The sequence below is a fragment of the Pseudophryne corroboree genome, chromosome 7 (genome assembly GCF_028390025.1).
Source record: "Pseudophryne corroboree isolate aPseCor3 chromosome 7, aPseCor3.hap2, whole genome shotgun sequence".
In the NCBI taxonomy this organism is placed as follows: domain Eukaryota; kingdom Metazoa; phylum Chordata; class Amphibia; order Anura; family Myobatrachidae; genus Pseudophryne; species Pseudophryne corroboree.
In genome coordinates, this window is record NC_086450.1 from 443,475,212 (window position 1) to 443,493,942 (window position 18,731).

General features: G+C 49.0%; 1 protein-coding gene across 2 annotated transcripts in view; it reads left to right on the forward strand.

Moving 5' to 3' along the window:
* The first annotated feature begins 2,627 nt into the window (after positions 1-2,627).
* Positions 2,628-18,731, forward strand: part of SHMT1 (serine hydroxymethyltransferase 1) — an 82,299-nt gene continuing 66,195 nt past the window's right edge. Inside the window, exons 1-2 of one of the 2 annotated variants that reach the window (XM_063934941.1) lie at positions 2,628-2,775; positions 10,186-10,305. In XM_063934941.1, the coding sequence (XP_063791011.1) occupies positions 10,210-10,305 (96 nt within the window). In that variant the 5' untranslated portion in view covers positions 2,628-2,775; positions 10,186-10,209. Of the gene's footprint in view, positions 2,776-2,861; positions 2,881-10,185; positions 10,306-18,731 lie in introns of those variants that run through there. The other variant, XM_063934942.1, reaches the window with a different exon arrangement.

The window sequence follows — 18,731 nt, forward strand, 5'->3', positions numbered from 1 at the left end:
GTGTATATATCAGCCCTGTATGTATGGGGACCTGTCTCTGTGTGTATATCAGCCCTGTATGTATGAGGACCTGTCCATCTGTGTGTACAAGTCCTGTATGTATGAGGACCTGTCTGTGTATATATCAGACCTGTATGTATGAGGACCTGTCTCTGTGTATATCAGCCCTGTATGTATGGGGACCTGTCTGTGTGTATATCAGCCCTGTATGTATGGGGACCTGTCTCTGTGTATATATCAGTCCTGTATGTATGGGGATCTGTCTCTGTGTGTATATCAGTCCTGTATGTATGAGGACCTGTCTCTGTGTATATATCAGACCTGTATGTATGAGGACCTGTCTCTGTGTGTATATCAGCCCTGTATGTATATGGGGACCTGTCTCTGTGTATATATCAGCCCTGTATGTATGGGGACCTGTCTCTGTGTGTATATATCAGACCTGTATATATGAGGACCTGTCTCTGTGTGTATATCAGCCCTGTATGTATGAGGACCTGTCTCTGTGTGTATATCAGCCCTGTATGTATGGGGACCTGTCTCTGTGTATATATCAGCCCTGTATGTATGAGGACCTATCTCTGTGTGTATATATCAGACCTGTATGTATGAGGACCTGTCTCTGTGTGTATATATCAGCCCTGTATGTATGGGGACCTGTCTCTGTGTATATCAGTCCTGTATGTATGAGGACCTGTCTGTGTGTATATCAGCCCTGTATGTATGGGGACCTGTCTCTGTGTGTATATCAGCCCTGTATGTATGAGGACCTGTCCATCTGTGTGTACAAGTCCTGTATGTATGAGGACCTGTCTCTGTGTATATATCAGACCTGTATGTATGAGGACCTGTCTCTGTGTATATCAGCCCTGTATGTATGGGGACCTGTCTGTGTGTATATCAGCCCTGTATGTATGGGGACCTGTCTCTGTGTATATATCAGTCCTGTATGTATGGGGACCTGTCTCTGTGTGTATATCAGCCCTGTATGTATGAGGACCTGTCCATCTGTGTGTACAAGTCCTGTATGTATGAGGACCTGTCTCTGTGTATATCAGTCCTGTATGTATGAGGACCTGTCTCTGTGTATATATCAGACCTGTATGTATGGGGACCTGTCTCTGTGTGTATATCAGTCCTGTATGTATGAGGACCTGTCTCTGTGTATATATCAGCCCTGTATGTATGGGGACCTGTCTGTGTGTATATCAGCCCTGTATGTATGAGGACCTGTCTCTGTGTATATCAGCCCTGTATGTATGGAGACCTGTCTCTGTGTATATATCAGCCCTGTATGTATGAGGACCTGTCTCTGTGTATATCAGCCCTGTATGTATGAGGACCTGTCTCTGTGTATATATCAGCCCTGTATGTATGAGGACCTGTCTCTGTATGTATATCAGCCCTGTATGTATGGGAACCCGTCTCTGTGTGTATATCAGCCCTGTATGTATGGGGACCTGTCTCTGTGTATATATCAGCCCTGTATGTATGGGGACCTGTCTGTGTCTATATCAGCCCTGTATGTATGAGGACCGGTCTCTGTGTATATATCAGCCCTGTATGTATGGGGACCTGTCTCTGTGTGTATATCAGCCCTGTATGTATGGGGACCTGTCTTTGTGTGTATATCAGTCCTGTATGTATGAGGACCTGTCTGTGTCTATATCAGCCCTGTATGTATGAGGACCTGTCTCTGTGTATATATCAGCCCTGTATGTATGGGGACCTGTCTCTGTGTGTATATCAGTCCTGTATGTATGAGGACCTGTCTGTGTCTATATCAGCCCTGTATGTATGAGGACCTGTCTCTGTGTATATATCAGCCCTGTATGTATGAGGACCTGTCTCTGTGTATATATCAGCCCTGTATGTATGAGGACCTGTCTCTGTGTATATATCAGCCCTGTATGTATGAGGACCTGTCTCTGTGTATATATCAGCCCTGTATGTATGGGGACCTGTCTCTGTGTATATATCAGCCCTGTATGTATGAGGACCTGTCTCTGTGTGTATATCAGCCCTGTATGTATGGGGACCTGCCTCTGTGTGTATATCAGCCCTGTATGTATGGGGACCTGCCTCTGTATGTATGAGGACCTGTCTGTGTCTATATCAGCCCTGTATGTATGAGGACCTGTCTCTGTGTGTATATCAGCCCTGTATGTATGAGGACCTGTCTCTGTGTGTATATCAGCCCTGTATGTATGGGGACCTGTCTCTGTGTGTATATCAGCCCTGTATGTATGGGGACCTGTTTCTGTGTGTATATCAGCCCTGTATGTATGGGTACCTTTCTCTCTGTGTGTACAAGTCCTGTGTGTATGGGGACCTGTCTTTGTGTGTACCAGTCCTGTATGTATGGGGACCTGTCTCTGTGTATTCCAGTCCCATATGTATGGGGACCTGTCTGTCAGTATATCAGCCCTCTGTGCTGTGTGAGTATGGCTGCTCATCCTTCCTCTCACACACACACAGACACACGTGGGTGAGAACTTGTCTGTAAGTCCTGAATCCTCCCGGCAAAAACCTGTTGCTCACACATTGGCGCGCATGGAGAATTACTTGTCAGTGATTGGCTGGCTGAAGGGTATGCCTCTCGCTGATTGGCTGTATGAGGCCGCAGCCCACAGCTGTGGTTGGTTCGGCTGCGTACCGGATTCCCCGTGCAGTAGCGAGTGGTGCGACCGAGATTCTGTCACTCGTGACCTGTGCCGGGAGAAAGCGAGTGGGATCAGGCTGCTGGCGACGCTGCGTGTTACTGCTGCTTTGCGTGTATGTAATCACAGGGGTGCGGGTGGCTGTGCTGGGGGGAGGGAAGCCGGGTGCGGGAAGTGCACGTGTAGTGTTCCACAGCGAGTCTTGGAGGGCCCCTCACCTGTGCGTGTTACTCCATGAATGGGGGAGGGGGCATGCTGGGTTATATTACTAGGGGGGTGATGTCATGGGGGGCATGGGTTATATTACTAGGGGGGTGATGTCATGGGGGGCATGAGTTATATTGCTAGGGGGGTGATGTCATGGGGGGCATGGGTTATATTGCTAGGGGGGTGATGTCATGGGGGGCATGGGTTATATTGCTAGGGGGGTGATGTCATGGGGGGCATGGGTTATATTGCTAGGGGGGTGATGTCATGGGGGGCATGGGTTATATTGCCAGGGGGGTGATGTCATGGGGGGGATGGGTTATATTGCCAGGGGGGTGATGTCATGGGGGGCATGGGTTATATTGCTAGGGGGTGATGTCATGGGAGGGCATGGGTTATATTGCTAGGGGGTGATGTCATGGGAGGGCATGGGTTATATTGCCTGGGGGGTGATGTCATGGGGGGCATGGGTTATATTACTAGGGGGGTGATGTCATGGGGGGCATGGGTTATATTACTAGGGGGGTGATGTCATGGGGGGCATGGGTTATATTACTAGGGGGGTGATGTCATGGGGGGCATGGGTTATATTACTAGGGGGGTGATGTCATGGGGGGCATGGGTTATATTACCAGGGGGGTGATGTCATGGGGGGCATGGGTTATATTACCAGGGGGGTGATGTCATGGGGGGCATGGGTTATATTGCCAGGGGGGTGATGTCATGGGGGGCATGGGTTATATTGCCAGGGGGGTGATGTCATGGGGGGCATGGGTTATATTGCCAGGGGGGTGATGTCATGGGGGGCATGGGTTATATTGCCAGGGGGGTGATGTCATGGGGGGCATGGGTTATATTGCCAGGGGGGTGATGTCATGGGGGGGGGGCATGGGTTATATTGCCAGGGGGGTGATGTCATGGGGGGGGGGCATGGGTTATATTGCCAGGGGGGGTGATGTCATGGGGGGGGGCATGGGTTATATTGCCAGGGGGGTGATGTCATGGGGGGGGGGGGGCATGGGTTATATTGCCAGGGGGGTGATGTCAAGGGGGGGCATGGGTTATATTGCCAGGGGGGTGATGTCATGGGGGGCATGGGTTATATTGCCAGGGGGCTGATGTCATGGGTTATATTGCCAGGGGGGTGATGTCATGGGGGGCATGGGTTATATTGCTAGGGGGGTGATGTCATGGAGGAGGCATGGGTTAAACAGTTCTGTGCAAAAGTTGGGATTGGGTAAAAACCTGACCCTTCCAGAACGCTGGACCGGCTCCCAGCAGCAGACTCTGCCATTCTGGAGCTTGTAGTGTGCACCCTGTCCATGTGGTGCCCCATCCGGGGGTGGTGTTTCTGACAGCTATCACAATGGAGGCTGAGAGGGAGAGATTGCATTCCCCCCCTCCCCTTCCCCATACGGTCCGGGGATTGTAAAACAACCGTGCGGTGCGGATCATGTGGGGAAGTTGTAATCTATGTGGGCACTGCTATTATGTAGGTTAGTACTGCTGTATCGGAGAAGCCATGAAGTGGCTCAGCAGCTAAACATGTGTTTGCAAACATTTGTGACTAATTCTCTGAATTTTATTACCAGATAGGTTCAGGGATGGTTACAGGTAATTTTCAGTGTGCGGAAGGGAATTTAGGGGTGGGGATTTGCACCCCCCTCCTCTCTGTCTGTTGTAATCTCTCCCCGTCTCCCGGATAGGGACGTGCAGTACAACTTCCAGAATGGCAGAGTTTGCTACATGAGCTGCTCCTGTCCGGAATTCCGTGGTCTATAGAATGTTGCGGGTTTTTTTTTCTAATATCGCAACAGTTTTAGGCAGGTGTGGAGAAATGCTGCAAGATAGGAATGCTTTAAAAAATAGAAGTCATAGTTTATCAATTAACAAAATGCAAAGTGAATGAACAAAAGAGAAATCTAAGTCAAATCAGTATTTGGTGTGACGGGATGCAGTCACTTTACCGGCTGTCTGGATCCTGGCGTTTAGGAGACTGACGCTGGAATCCCGACGCCCACGGATATCCCGACAGCTGGAATCCTGACCCACCCCCGCTATTCACATTCGGTTAGTGGGTCCAACCGAGTGGGAATAGGACCTGTGGCGAGCGACTCTTGCCATCGTGCCCGATGCGTGGTGAGCGGGTTCACTGCCAGGATTTCGTATGTGTCCCGCTGTGACCACTCTTTGCCTTCAAAACAGCATCAATTCTAGGTACACTTGCACACAGTTTTTGATGGAACTCGGCAGGCAGGTTGTTCCAAACATCTTGTAGAACTAAGCACAGATCTTCTATGGATGTAGGCTTGCTCAAACCTTCCTGTCTCTTCATGTAATCCCAGACAGACTTGATGGTGTTGAGGTCAGGGCTCTGTGGGGGCCATATCATCACTTCCAGGACTCCTTGATTTTCTTTACGCTGAAGATGACATTGGCTGTATGTTTGGGATTGTTGTCCTGCTGCTGAATAAATTTGGAGCCAATCAGAAGCCTCCCTGATGGTATTGCGTGATGGATAAGTACCTGCCTGTATTTCTCAGCATTGAGGACACAATTCTGACCAAATCCCCAACTCCATTTGCTTAAATGCAGCCCCAAACTTGCAAGGAACCCCCACCATGCTTCACTGTTGCCTGCAGACCCTCATTATTGTACCGCTCTCCAGCCGTGTGGTGAACAAACTGCCTTCTGTTACAGCCAGATATTTCACATTTTGACTAATCAGTTCAGGGCACCTGCTGCCATTTTCTGCACCCCAGTTTATTGTGCACAGTTGAGACACTTGGCCTTGTTTCCACGTTGAAAGTATGGCTTTTTGGCTGCAATTTTTCCATGAAGACCACTTCTGGCCAGACTTCTCTGCACAGTGGATGGGTGTACTTTGGTCCCACTTTTTTCTGGCAGTTCTAAGCTGATGGCACTGCTGGACCTCTTCCTAATTCGAAAGTAATTTGCATGATGTGTCTTTTCGTCTGATGCACTAAGTTTTCTCAGCCGACCACTGCATATATGGTCCTCAACGTTGCCCGTTTTTGTGTGCTTTAATGCTGAGAAATACAGGCAGGTACTTATCCATCATGCAATACCATCAGGGAGGCGTCTGATTGGCTCCAAATTCATTCAGCACGACAATGACCCCAAACATACAGCCGGTGGCATTAAGATACCAATGTTATCTTCAGCGTAAAGAGGAACAAGGAGTCCTGGAATGATATGGCCCCCACAGAGCCCTGATAGCAACATTATTGGGGGAGATTCAAATGTTTGAAAAGTCAGTTGGGAGTCTGTTTTTTCCTATCCAATAGACGGGAAATAAGACACCCAACCGACTTTTCAAACATTTGAATTCCCCCCCATTGAGTCTGTCTGGGATTACGTGAAGAGACAGAAGGATGTGAGCAAGCCTACATCCACAGAAGATCTGTGCTTAGGGGGTAATTCAGATCTGATCGCTGCTGTGCGTTTTCTCACAGTGGGTGATCTGATCTGAACTGCGCATGCTGCACTGCGGCGGCGCATCACATGGCTGCAGTGGGCACAGGCGCCCTGCGAAAGGATGGTTCGAAGAATCCATTCACACGGGCATTCGCAAGGAGATTGACAGGAAGAGGCCGTTTGTGGGTGGCAACTGACCGTTTACGGGATCAAGCGTTTTCAGGGAGGGTGTCTGGGACTGGAGCTGACGTCAATCAGCCTGTTCTCATCGCACTGGAAGAGTAAGTCCTGCGCTGCGCAGAGACGGCACAAAGTCTACACATGCGATCGCACACTTGCACAGCAAAAAAACACTCCCCCTGTAGGCGGCAACTGTCTGATCGCAGGACTGCAAAAATTGCTGCCCAGCGATCAGATCTGAATTAGGCCCTTAGTTCTGCAAGATGTTTGGAACAACCTCTATTCTGAGTTCCTTCAAAAACTGTGTGCAAGTGTACCTAGAAGAATTGATGCTGTTTTGGAGGCAAAGGGTGGTCACACCAAATATTAATTTGATTTAGATTTCTCTTCTGTTCGTTCACTTTGCAATTTGTTAATTGATAAAGAGAAACTATTAACACTTCTATTTTTGATAGCAATTTTACTTTGCAGCATTTTTTCCACACCTGCCTAAAACTTTTGCAAAGTATTGTATTGCTGGGGGCGACATCATGATGGGGTGCACATATTATATTACTGGGGGTGACGTAATATTGTGCTAGGAGGCATGTATTAGAGGGTGACATGATAGGATAGATTGCATAATAAGATGAGCTACGTGTGTTAAAAGTGCTCTCGCCTATTACGCCCCAGCCAGGTGATACACCCGCATCGCTGTCTCGGTAAGTGGAGACCTTTGATACTTAGCCTGACTGAGCCTGTTTTGCTTCCACATTTCTACTGCCCTTGAAAAGTTAATATGTAGAACTTGTTTTGGTGCGTCTGTTCCCTCCCCCCAGCTGTTGTCTGCACAGTGGAGTGCATTGTCTATCGCCGCCAGTTACTTGTGTAACTTATAACCTTTTGCAATAGACGTGTTTGTTTTCTAAATATGTTCAGAAAATCCTCAGGGCAGAGTCCCATCACTTATGAGGTTATAATAATGGATATTGGTCTATGGCGGTGTTTATCTGGCGTAGCGGGCGGCTCTCCCTGACGCCAGAATAGGGATTTAGAGCAGAGCAGCGGTGGGTGACATGAAGGTGGTGGTACACCATAATGAGAGGAGTCTCAAAGGGGTGCTACCAATTTGGTATAACGCTGCTGATCAGAAAGGTGAGAAGAAATCCTGTCGTTGGGTGTCACAGGACGCTGTATTGAATAGCCCCGGGAGCTAATTCCTGGCGCTATTCAGCTCTTGCAATTGAATCTCTTAGAGTTGAATCGTGCCCATAGACTTTCAGAACACACATGAAAGAAGAAATGATCATAATGGTGAATCATAAAAATAAAATAGTACCTGGGACAGTAAGTTTGTCCACTGGTGTGCAGAGGTAGAATTTAGTAGTGGGCTAGTTTTGCCGTTGATGAGGTAGCACCAATGGTGGACATAAGCGGTGGGAAGATTGCAGGCGTGATTTGTACATGTACTGGAATAGACCATCGATGGCTAACGATGGTTAGAAACTAGTGATGGCAGCACTGTTGATGTAGCAGGTTACTCTCTGATTGGGTGGTGATAGCACAGCAGCAGCAGCAGGTTAGGATGTGATTGAGTGGTGATACCACAATGTGAGCACAGTCCATGTAGCAGGTTAGGATGTGATTGAGTGGTGATACCACAATGTGAGCGCAGTCCATGTAGCAGGTTAGGATGTGATTGAGTGGTGATACCACGGTGTGAGCGCAGCCTATGTAGCAGGTTAGGCTGTGATTAGATGATGTCTTCTCACCAGCTGCCCTTGTCCCTATAATGTACCGGTCACAGTGGACGCAGCCATTTTCACTTTCTCCAATATGGTGCCTATGAGTATTGCAGTAGCCTTATCACCAATGAATTAGCTCAGCCCTGGTTGCTACCATAGAAATGTAAGGGTGCGATCAAGCTGGCGTCTGCGCCGCAATGTCATACCATAATGGTGGAGAGTGCTGGAGGCAGTAGGAAGTCAGATTGAGATGTTGATAGTGGAATGAACAGCGGTCTCTCAGCCTCCTTGTGCCAGGCACCATCACATGAGGAGAAAATTTCCTGCCAGAACCCTGAGTTCATTACCTGTCACCTGAGTTCCTGATTGTGCATGTGAGACCTAGCCTGGAAGTACATTCAGACAGCTCCAGCCTTACCTTGTCTTGCTTTGTCCTGCCTTGCTTGGAATCCAGGGGTCTCCTGCAGCTAAGTAACTTTGTAATCTGTACCTTGCCTTGTTCTGCCAAGCTCCTTTAGGAACTCATTGCTAAATTATTTATTATTCATACCATCCTGTGCATTGTTGCATGTGTATACGGTCTAGTTGCAAATAACATCTTGTGCATAGTAGCATATACATATTGATTGAGTTAAGATTATATTCCAACCTGTGCATTGTTGCACTTATGTACATTAGGTCATTTCTCTCTGTCCGCGTGTAGTGCAGCGGTATCTAGATAGGGTTCAGTGTACGTCTCACCGTACTGCAACCTACTCTTGCCCATCCTCCAATAGCCACCTTGTCTATACATAAAACCTGGGGGCATCTGAGTACAGGGTGGACCTAATCTGTCCTGGAAAGGCAGCTGCTGTAGGTGAAGTCTTTGGCTGCAGGAGGCTAAAAGACTGTTGGGCAAGGGTAGTTGCATGAGCGAGTCCAAGAACCATCAGATAGCCCATAGCACACTGTAGTCTGCATATCATATTCTACATTAAATTGTTCTGTTGAGCACCATTTACCTGGTGTAAGTGCTCATAGGGGTCAATTCAGTTTGCTGACAGTTGAATAGCGCCGGGAATTAGCTCCCGTCGCTATTCAATTCTGCTCATGTTAAGTCGGCGAATGCCTGTTCTCCCGGACTTAACAGGTTGATTTGTCGGGAGAGCGGGCAGGCATTCAGCGACTCAACTGCCCATCGCAATGTTGATTCCCGACAGAATGAGCCTCGCGGCGGCCGTGCGCAAGCACTTTTGTCGGATTTCTGCTCCCACCCCACGGGGGTGAGAGAAGAATTCTTGACAATCAAGTGTCACATGGTGCTCTATTGAAAAGCGCCAGGAGCTAATTCCCGGCACTATTCATCTGTCGGCAAATTGAATTGACCCCATAGAATCTGGCTGGGCCGGCGGCAGTGATGTGAGATTCTTGTCAGAATCGTGCAGGAAATGAGTGTTGTCAGGTGCACGTTACACTTCCAGTTGGCTTAACCAATCATCACGTTACATAAAGGAGAAGGCATTTGTCACACCACAAAGGAGTGAAGTAAATACCCATCCGGTGACTAAGCGGCTTATTCATCAAGTATTTGCGGGATATCCTCTGAAACACCCATTTTGGGCTGGGTTGGGTGGATAAGTATTCCCCAATTGTAGGTTCAGAACTCTGCTGCGATTCCCTGTATTCGACTGCAAAAGCAGGCCCATAGAAACATATGAAGGTTGCGGTCTTCTCAAATCTACCTTTTGACCCTGGTAGCAAACGCCATCTGAAGATGACATTCGCCATTGCTTCCTCCCGGCGCTCGGTATTCTCCAATGTGCGGTCATTAGACCGCATATGCGCAGTATTTGGTCCCCCTGTTGTCTGTAAAATCCTGAGCATAAATGTGCTTGGTGTAACCCTTCCCAGTACTTCCAGGTGACTACGTCTCTGAGCGTCAGAGTGTATTTGATTTAGTTTATGATTTTTATTTTTTTATGTTTTTTCCCTTTCAGAAGTGAGGAAACAGAGCCGGAAAGATGGCTGACACCCCCACGATGAATGGCGCACACAGTAATCTATGGACAACTCATAACCAGATGGTGCTGGAGCCACTGGAAACAAATGATCCAGAGGTGAGGAATTGGTGGGAGTGGGCAGGAATAGCAATCCTGTCAGGAATTATTGGCAGGAAGGGACTTCCCCCAAACTCTGCAGCTGTAGCGGGAGTTCTGAGCGCATTGGGGCGATTTTCTCGTGGTGATTTGCGCAACATGGTAATGTGATCCTGGGAACGATCCAACGTTTGTGCTATACTAATTACATGTTAGGGCTACTCTTACTCTCATAATGCCAATTGGTAAAAGCCCAGCGCTAGGTGGGTGTCTTGTGTGATCATCACATTAATAGTTAACGTCGCTTAAAACTAAACACGTGGTTTTGGATGAATTAGGAGTCCTGCAATAAATACAAAGTTTTATCCATCGGGGCTTATTCAATTATCGGTGCACTGGATCTACTTTTTGGTGAATGTTCCAAGTGGGGGGATTACAGGGTGGGGGGGGGGGGGGGATGGTGTGTAAGCAGGGCCAAAGTACAGTAAAGCAATATGCAGATCCGTTGTGGAGACTCAAACTCTGGTGCAGTATATATGCACTGACAACTATCAGCAGCGGCGTTTGATTGGTGAGTGCCTCTAAATCCCTCCCATTTATGCTAATCGTTAAGAAATATTGCTGCTGCTGATATCTATTGTATTATTACAGTAGTATTTGCACTTGGTCTATGTCAATATAAAAGGATTCCATGTCATATTTTATAAGGGAAGGCGACAGATGTGTCTATTGATTTAAATGTAATAAAAAAAATTTTTTTTAGTTTTACATGGTACAGTATATGTGACTTAGTTACGGATTACACTGTCTAGTCTTACCACTATGCTGTCTCAGTGGGGCGCCACACCCTGCACGACTTTAAAATAATAAAATGCTCCTTGCCCTTATGGTGATTCCCCGGTAAAACAGCCTGCCTCCTGCTGTCCCTACCCGCAGGCTGCAGTGTCCCGTGAGTGGGAAAAGGTGCAATTTAGTTCTCGCCGCCGGTGAATAGATGCGATGCGCTGATGCAGTGCCGGGAGAGTTTGGGGGCAGCCCGACGCGTCCGTAAGTACTGCGCACGCCCCCAAGAGTGACAAATTGGGGATATCACAAGGCCATGCCTCCTCCCTGAGTGGCCACACCCCCTTTAGTGCGCATATAAGTGCTGTATTTCACATACTATACCCTGCCCGTGGTTCACCCTATAGTGAACACTATCTGTCCTTGTATTGTATTTATGAATCGTGGTTTTTTTTTTTTTTTTCCCCCTTTATCTTTTTTTATTTCTCTAACGTCCTAGTGGATGCTGGGGACTCCGTAAGGACCATGGGGATAGACGGGCTCCGCAGGAGACATGGGCACTTTAAGAAAGAATTTAGGTTCTGGTGTGCACTGGCTCCTCCCTCTATGCCCCGCCTCCAGACCTCAGTTTGATACTGTGCCCAGACGAGCTTGGTGCTTTTCAGTGAGCTCTCCTGAGTTTGCTGAGAGAAAGTATTTTGTTAGGTTTTTTATTTTCAGGGAGCTCTGCTGGCAACAGACTCCTTGCATCGTGGGACTGAGGGGAGAGAAGCAGCCCTACTCTCTGAAGCTAGGTCCTGCTTCTTATGCTACTGGACACCATTAGCTCCAGAGGGATCGTAGGCAGGATCTCACCCTCACCGTCCGATCCCAGAGCCGCGCCGCCGTCCCCCTCGCAGAGCCGGAAGACAGAAGCAGGGTGAGTATGAGAAGCAAGAAGACTTCGAAATCGGCGGCAGAAGACTCCGTTCTTCACTGAGGTAACGCACAGCACTGCAGCTGTGCGCCATTGCTCCAAACAAACCTCGCATACTCCGGTCACTGTAAGGGTGCAGGGGGAGGGGGGAGGGGGGAGGGGGGGGGGCGCCCTGGGCAGCATTTGGGACCTCTTTTGGCAAAAGTTTAACATATATACAGCTGGGCACTGTATATATGTATGAGCCCCCGCCAAAAATTGCATATTTAATCGGGACATAAGCCTGCCGCCGAGGGGGCGGAGCTTCTTCCTCAGCACTCACCAGCGCCATTTTTCTCCACAGCTCCGCTGAGAGGAAGCTCCCCAGCTTCTCCCCTGCAGATACACGGTAGAAGAGGGTAAAAAGAGAGGGGGGGCACATAATTAGGCGCAAAAATCAATATAAAACAGCAGCTACTGGGTTAACATTAAGTTACTGTGTTATTCCTGGGTTGATAGCGCTGGGGTGTGTGCTGGCATACTCTCTCTCTGTCTCTCCAAAGGGCCTTGTGGGGGAACGGTCTTCAAAAAGGGCATTCCCTGTGTGTGTGGTGTGTCGGTACACTTGTGTCGACATGTCTGATGAGGAAGGCTATGTGGAAGCAGAGCGGGAGCAAGTGAATGTGGTGTCTCCGGCGCCGACACCTGATTGGATGGATATGTGGAAGGTTTTAAATGATAATGTTAATTCCTTGCATAAAAGGTTAGAAAAAGTTGAAGCCTCAGGACAGTCGGGGTCTCAGCCCATGCCTGGTCCTATGTCGCAGAGGCCGTCAGGGTCTCAGAAGCGCCCACTATCCCAAATTGTTGACACAGATACCGACATGGATTCTGACTCCAGTGTCGATTCCGATGATGCAAAGTTACAGCCAAAATTGGCTAAATCCATACGTTATATGATTATAGCAATTAAGGATGTGTTGCACATCACAGAGGAAAACCCAGTCCCTGACAAGAGGGTACATATGTATGGGGAAAAGAAACCGGAGGTAACCTTTCCCCCCTCACACGAGCTAAATGAGTTATGTGAAAAGGCTTGGGAATCTCCAGATAAAAAACTGCAGATTTCCAAAAGGATTGTTATGGCGTATCCTTTCCCGCCAACGGACAGGTTACGCTGGGAATCCTCCCCTAGGGTGGACAAAGCTTTAACACGCTTATCCAAGAAGGTAGCCCTGCCGTCACAGGATACGACTACCCTCAAAGATGCTGCGGATTGCAAACAGGAGGTTACCCTGAAGTCCATTTATACACATTCAGGTACCTTACCGAGGCCGGCGATCGCGTCGGCCTGGGTGTGTAGTGCTGTAGCAGCATGGACGGATACCGTGTCTGAGGAAATTGATACCTTAGACAAGGATACTATATTGTTGACCTTGTGGCATATTAAAGACGCTGTCCTATATATGAGAGATGCTCAAAGAGACATTAGTCTACTGGGTTCTAGAATAAATGCTATGTCAATTTCTGCCAGAAGGGTCCTGTGGACTCGGCAATGGACAGGTGATGCCGACTCAAAAAGGCATATGGAGGTTTTACCTTACAAGGGTGAGGAATTGTTTGGGGAGGGTCTCTCGGACCTGGTCTCCACAGCTACTGCTGGAAAGTCAAATTTTTTGCCATATGTTTCCTCACAGCCTAAGAGAGCACCGTATTATCAAATGCAGTCTTTTCGATCACAGAAAAACAAAGTCCGAGGTGCGTCCTTTCTTGCCAGAGGCAGGGGCAGAGGAAAGAAGCTGCACAACACAGCTAGTTCCCAGGAACAGAAGTCCTCCCCGGCCTCTACAAAATCCACCGCATGATGCTGGGGCTCCGCAAGCGGAGCTAGGCTCGGTGGGGGCACGTCTTCGAAATTTCAGCCACAAGTGGGTTCACTCCCAGTTGGATCCCTGGGCAATAGAGATTGTGTCTCAGGGATACAAGCTGGAATTCGAGGAGATGCCCCCTCACCGATACCTCAAATCGGCCCTGCCAGCTTCCCCCCACGAGAGGGAAATAGTGTTAACTGCAATTCACAAATTGTATCTTCAACAGGTGGTGGTCAAGGTTCCCCTCCAACAAGGAAGGGGTTATTATTCGGCCATGTTTGTAGTCCCGAAACCGGACGGTTCGGTCAGACCCATATTGAATTTAACATCCCTGAACATATACCTGAAAAGGTTCAAGTTCAAGATGGAATCGCTGAGAGCGGTCATCGCAAGCCTGGAAGGGGGGGATTTTATAGTATCTCTGGACATAAAGGATGCATACCTTTTATGTCCCCATTTATCCACCTCATCAGGCGTACCTCAGATTTGTGGTACAGGATTGTCATTACCAATTTCAGACGTTGCCGTTTGGTCTCTCCACGGCACCGAGAATATTTACCAAGGTAATGGCGGAAATGATGGTGCTCCTGCGGAAGCAAGGAGTCACAATTATCCCATACTTGGACGATCTCATAAAAGCGAGATCAAGAGAGCAGTTGCTGATCAGCGTAGCACTTTCTCTGGAAGTGTTACGGCAACACGGCTGGATTCTAAGTATTCCAAAGTCGCAGTTGGTTCCTACGACTCGTTTGCCTTTCCTGGGCAGGATTCTGGACACAGACCAGAAAAGGGTTTATCTCCCGATAGAGAAAGCTCAGGAACTCATGACACTGGTCAGGAACCTATTAAAACCAAAACAGGTGTCAGTGCATCACTGCACTCGTGTCCTGGGAAAGATGGTGGCATCATACGAGGCCATTCCCTTCGGCAGGTTCCATGCGAGGACTTTTCAATGGGACTTACTGGACAAGTGGTCCGGATCTCATCTTCAGATGCATCGGTTAATCACCCTATCCCCCAGGGCCAGGGTGTCACTCCTGTGGTGGCTACAGGGCGCTCACCTTCTCGAGGGCCGCAGATTCGGCATTCAGGACTGGGTCCTGGTGACCACGGACGCAAGCCTCCGAAGTTGGGGTGCAGTCACACAGGGAAGAAATTTCCAAGGTCTGTGGTCAAGTCAAGAGACTTGCCTTCACATCCACATCCTGGAATTAAGGGCCATATACAACGCCCTACGTCAAGCGGAGACCCTGCTTCGCGACCAACCGGTTCTGATTCAGTCAGACAACATCACCGCAGTGGCTCATGTAAACCGCCAAGGCGGCACAAGGAGCAGAGTGGCGATGGCGGAAGCCACCAGAATTCTTCGCTGGGCGGAGAATCGCGTAAGCGCACTGTCAGCAGTGTTCATCCCGGGAGTGGACAACTGGGAAGCAGACTTCCTCAGCAGACACGACCTCCACCCGGGAGAGTGGGGACTTCATCAGGAAGTCTTCGAACAGATTACAAGTCGGTGGGAACTGCAACAGGTGGACATGATGGCATCCCGCCTCAACAAAAAACTACAGAGGTATTGCGCCAGGTCAAGAGACCCTCAGGCGATAGCTGTAGACGCCCTGGTGACACCGTGGGTGTTCCAGACGGTCTGTGTTTCCTCTTCTTCCTCTCATACCCAAGGTGCTGAGGATAATAAGAAAGAGGAGTGATAACAATACTCATTGTTCCAGATTGGCCACGAAGGACTAGGTATCAAGATCTGCAAGAAATGCTCACAGAGGACCCGTGGCCTCTTCCTTTAAGACAGGACTTGTTGCAACAGGGGCCCGGTCTGTTCCAAGACTTACCGCGGCTGCGTATGACGGTTGAACGCCGGATCCTAGCAGAGAGGCATTCCGGATGAGGTCATTCCTACGCTGATAAAGGCTAGGAAGGACGTGACAGCTCAACATTATCACCGTATATGGCGAAAATATGTTGCTTGGTGTGAGGCCAGGAATGCTCCTACGGAGGAATTCCAGCTGGGCCGTTTCCTTCACTTCCTACAGTCCGGAGTGAATTTGGGCCTAAAATTGGGTTCCATTAAGGACCAGATTTCGGCCCTATCCATTTTCTTTCAAAAGGAGTTGGCTTCTCTACCTGAAGTTCAGACGTTTGTAAAGGGAGTGCTGCATATTCAGCCCCCTTTTGTGCCTCCAGTGGCACCTTGGGATCTTAACGTGGTGTTGAGTTTCCTGAAATCCCACTGGTTTGAACCACTCAAAACGGTGGAGTTGAAATATCTCACGTGGAAGGTGGTCATGCTATTAGCCTTGGCTTCGGCTAGGCGTGTGTCAGAGTTGGCGGCTTTGTCACTTAAAGGCCCCTATCTGGTTTTCCATGCGGATAGAGCAGAATTGCGGACCCGTCCACAATTTCTGCCAAAAGTGGTTTCATCCTTTTATATAAACAAACCTATTGTGGTGCCTGTGGCTACTACGGACTTGGAGGATTCCGAGTTACTTGATGTGGTCAGGGCTTTGAAGGTTTATGTAGCCAGAACGGCTAGGGTCAGGAAAACAGAGTCTTTGTTTATCCTGTATGCTTCCAACAAGCTGGGTGCTCCTGCTTCAAAGCAAACTATTGCTCGCTGGATCTGTAACACGATTCAGCAGGCTCATTCTGCGGCTGGATTGCCGCTGCCAAAATCAGTTAAGGCCCATTCCACTAGGAAGGTGGGCTCTTCTTGGGCGGCTGCCCGAGGGGTCTCGGCATTACAGCTTTGCCGAGCGGCTACTTGGTCAGGTTCAAACACTTTTGCAAAGTTCTACAAGTTTGATACCCTGGCTGAGGAGGACCTTGTGTTTGCTCATTCGGTGCTGCAGAGTCATCCGCACTCTCCCGCCCGTTTGGGAGCTTTGGTATAATCCCCATGGTCCTTACGGAGTCCCCAGCATCCACTAGGACGACCGGTAAATCTATTTCTCGTAGTCCGTAGTGGATGCTGGGCGCCCGTCCCAAGTGCGGACTTCTTCTGCAATACTTGTATATAGTTATTGCTTCAATAAGGGTTAAGTTATGGTTGCATCGGGGTTGGACCTGATGCTCTGTTATTTGTCATACTGTTAACTGGTTGTTATCACATGTTATACGGTGTGATTGGTGTGACTGGTATGAATCTTGCCCTGGATTACCAAAATCCGTTCCTTGTACTGTCAGCTCTTCTGGGCACAGTTTCTCTAACTGAGGTCTGGAGGAGGGGCATAGAGGGAGGAGCCAGAGCACACCAGAACCTAAATTCTTTCTTAAAGTGCCCATGTCTCCTGCGGAGCCCGTCTATCCCCATGGTCCTTACGGAGTCCCCAGCATCCACTACGGACTACGAGAAATAGATTTCCCGGTAAGTAAAATCTTATTTTTTTTTTTGCTATTATGAAGCCAATTCACCTGTTACCCAGGTGCACATACTGCTGAATCTGACCCCTAAATCTGATCTCACTAAAAATAGTCAAATGATCGCTTTCTTGCATATCTATAGATATCTTGAGTGTAGTGGTGTAAGATCAGCTTTAAGGTTTAACGGCTAAATTGGACACAATGGCGTCTGAGTGTGCGCCTTTTGCCACAGTCACGTGTGCGACGTTATGCAAATGCCGCTTTATGCCCTTCCCTTGCGTATGAATGTGTGACGACTGACACCTACTTGGAGCGTCTTTACCATCGAAACTCGCCCCCGTCCTGCTAGACGCAGATTCTCCATCGCAGTACAGCTTCCAATGACAGCGATTTGAGCGCCTGAGATTGCAGTCAGTTCAGCGACGTTCCTAGGACACTCCCATAACACGCAGCGTATCTCCTTGTGTCTGAATAGCCAACTCCCGGGAATGCCCAATACATTTCTGAGACAGTGCGTCTTGATTGGTCCTGCGACATTGTACGACGCAGGAGCTGGGTGACTCTTGGCAGAATAGACACATGCGCAGTTCAGAAACATTTGCGTTAATATCGGCCCTGCGCCCACCCATAGTGGTACGCTCCACTCTTACCACAGAGCTAATCACTTTCTTTTTCATCCACTAGGGGTCACTGGAGTACTCTTGGGATATGGACGGCGTAGCAGAAACAAAGGCACTGAATATTTAAATTTAGAACTCTCCACCCCTCCATATCCCAGAGTACCTCAGTGTACGACCTCAGTGTTTTTTCTGTGCTCAAAGCACTAACATCGGCTTGTGGGAGTTCCCACACTTTGTGGAAGATTTTATTAATTTTTCATTTTTACTTTTTATTTTTTAATTATTTTTTTTCAATAGCACATCCCTTCCCAGTTTCAAGAAAAACATGGGTCCGGGATAGTGCCGCTGCACGGGCAGCGCATGGCGTGTCGGTCCTCATAAAGAGCACCCTCACAGCCACAGGCAGCCCACTGTCTGCAACAGCTGGACGGAGCTTACACATAGAAGCCCCATCGCAGCCATGACTGGAGAGCTGGACGGAGCTTACACATAGAAGCCCCGTCGCAGCCATGACTGGAGAGCTGGACGGAGCTTACACATAAGAAGCCCCGTCGCAGCCATGATCAGAGATACAAGAGCAAGGTAGGCTGGGGAACGGGGCGGTCAGCGCAGGCTGCCGCCCCGCTATGTAGGTTTTGATATGCCGCTTCCGCCGCTCATCCGCCCACCACAGCGCCCAGCCGCTACGTCTGCCAGCCCATTCGCTCCATACAGCAGCGCTACGTCCGCCCGTCCCAGCCGCTCCGTCCGGCCGCCCAGCGCCATACGGCCGCAGACGCTCCCTCAGTTCTCAGCACTAAAAGGGTGATAACCGGGCCGCCGCTCCATCCGGCCGCCCAGCACATCCACCCGCAGATCAGTGCCAGCGCTAAGAGGCTGCAAGAAGGCCTCCCTACAAGTCTTCCC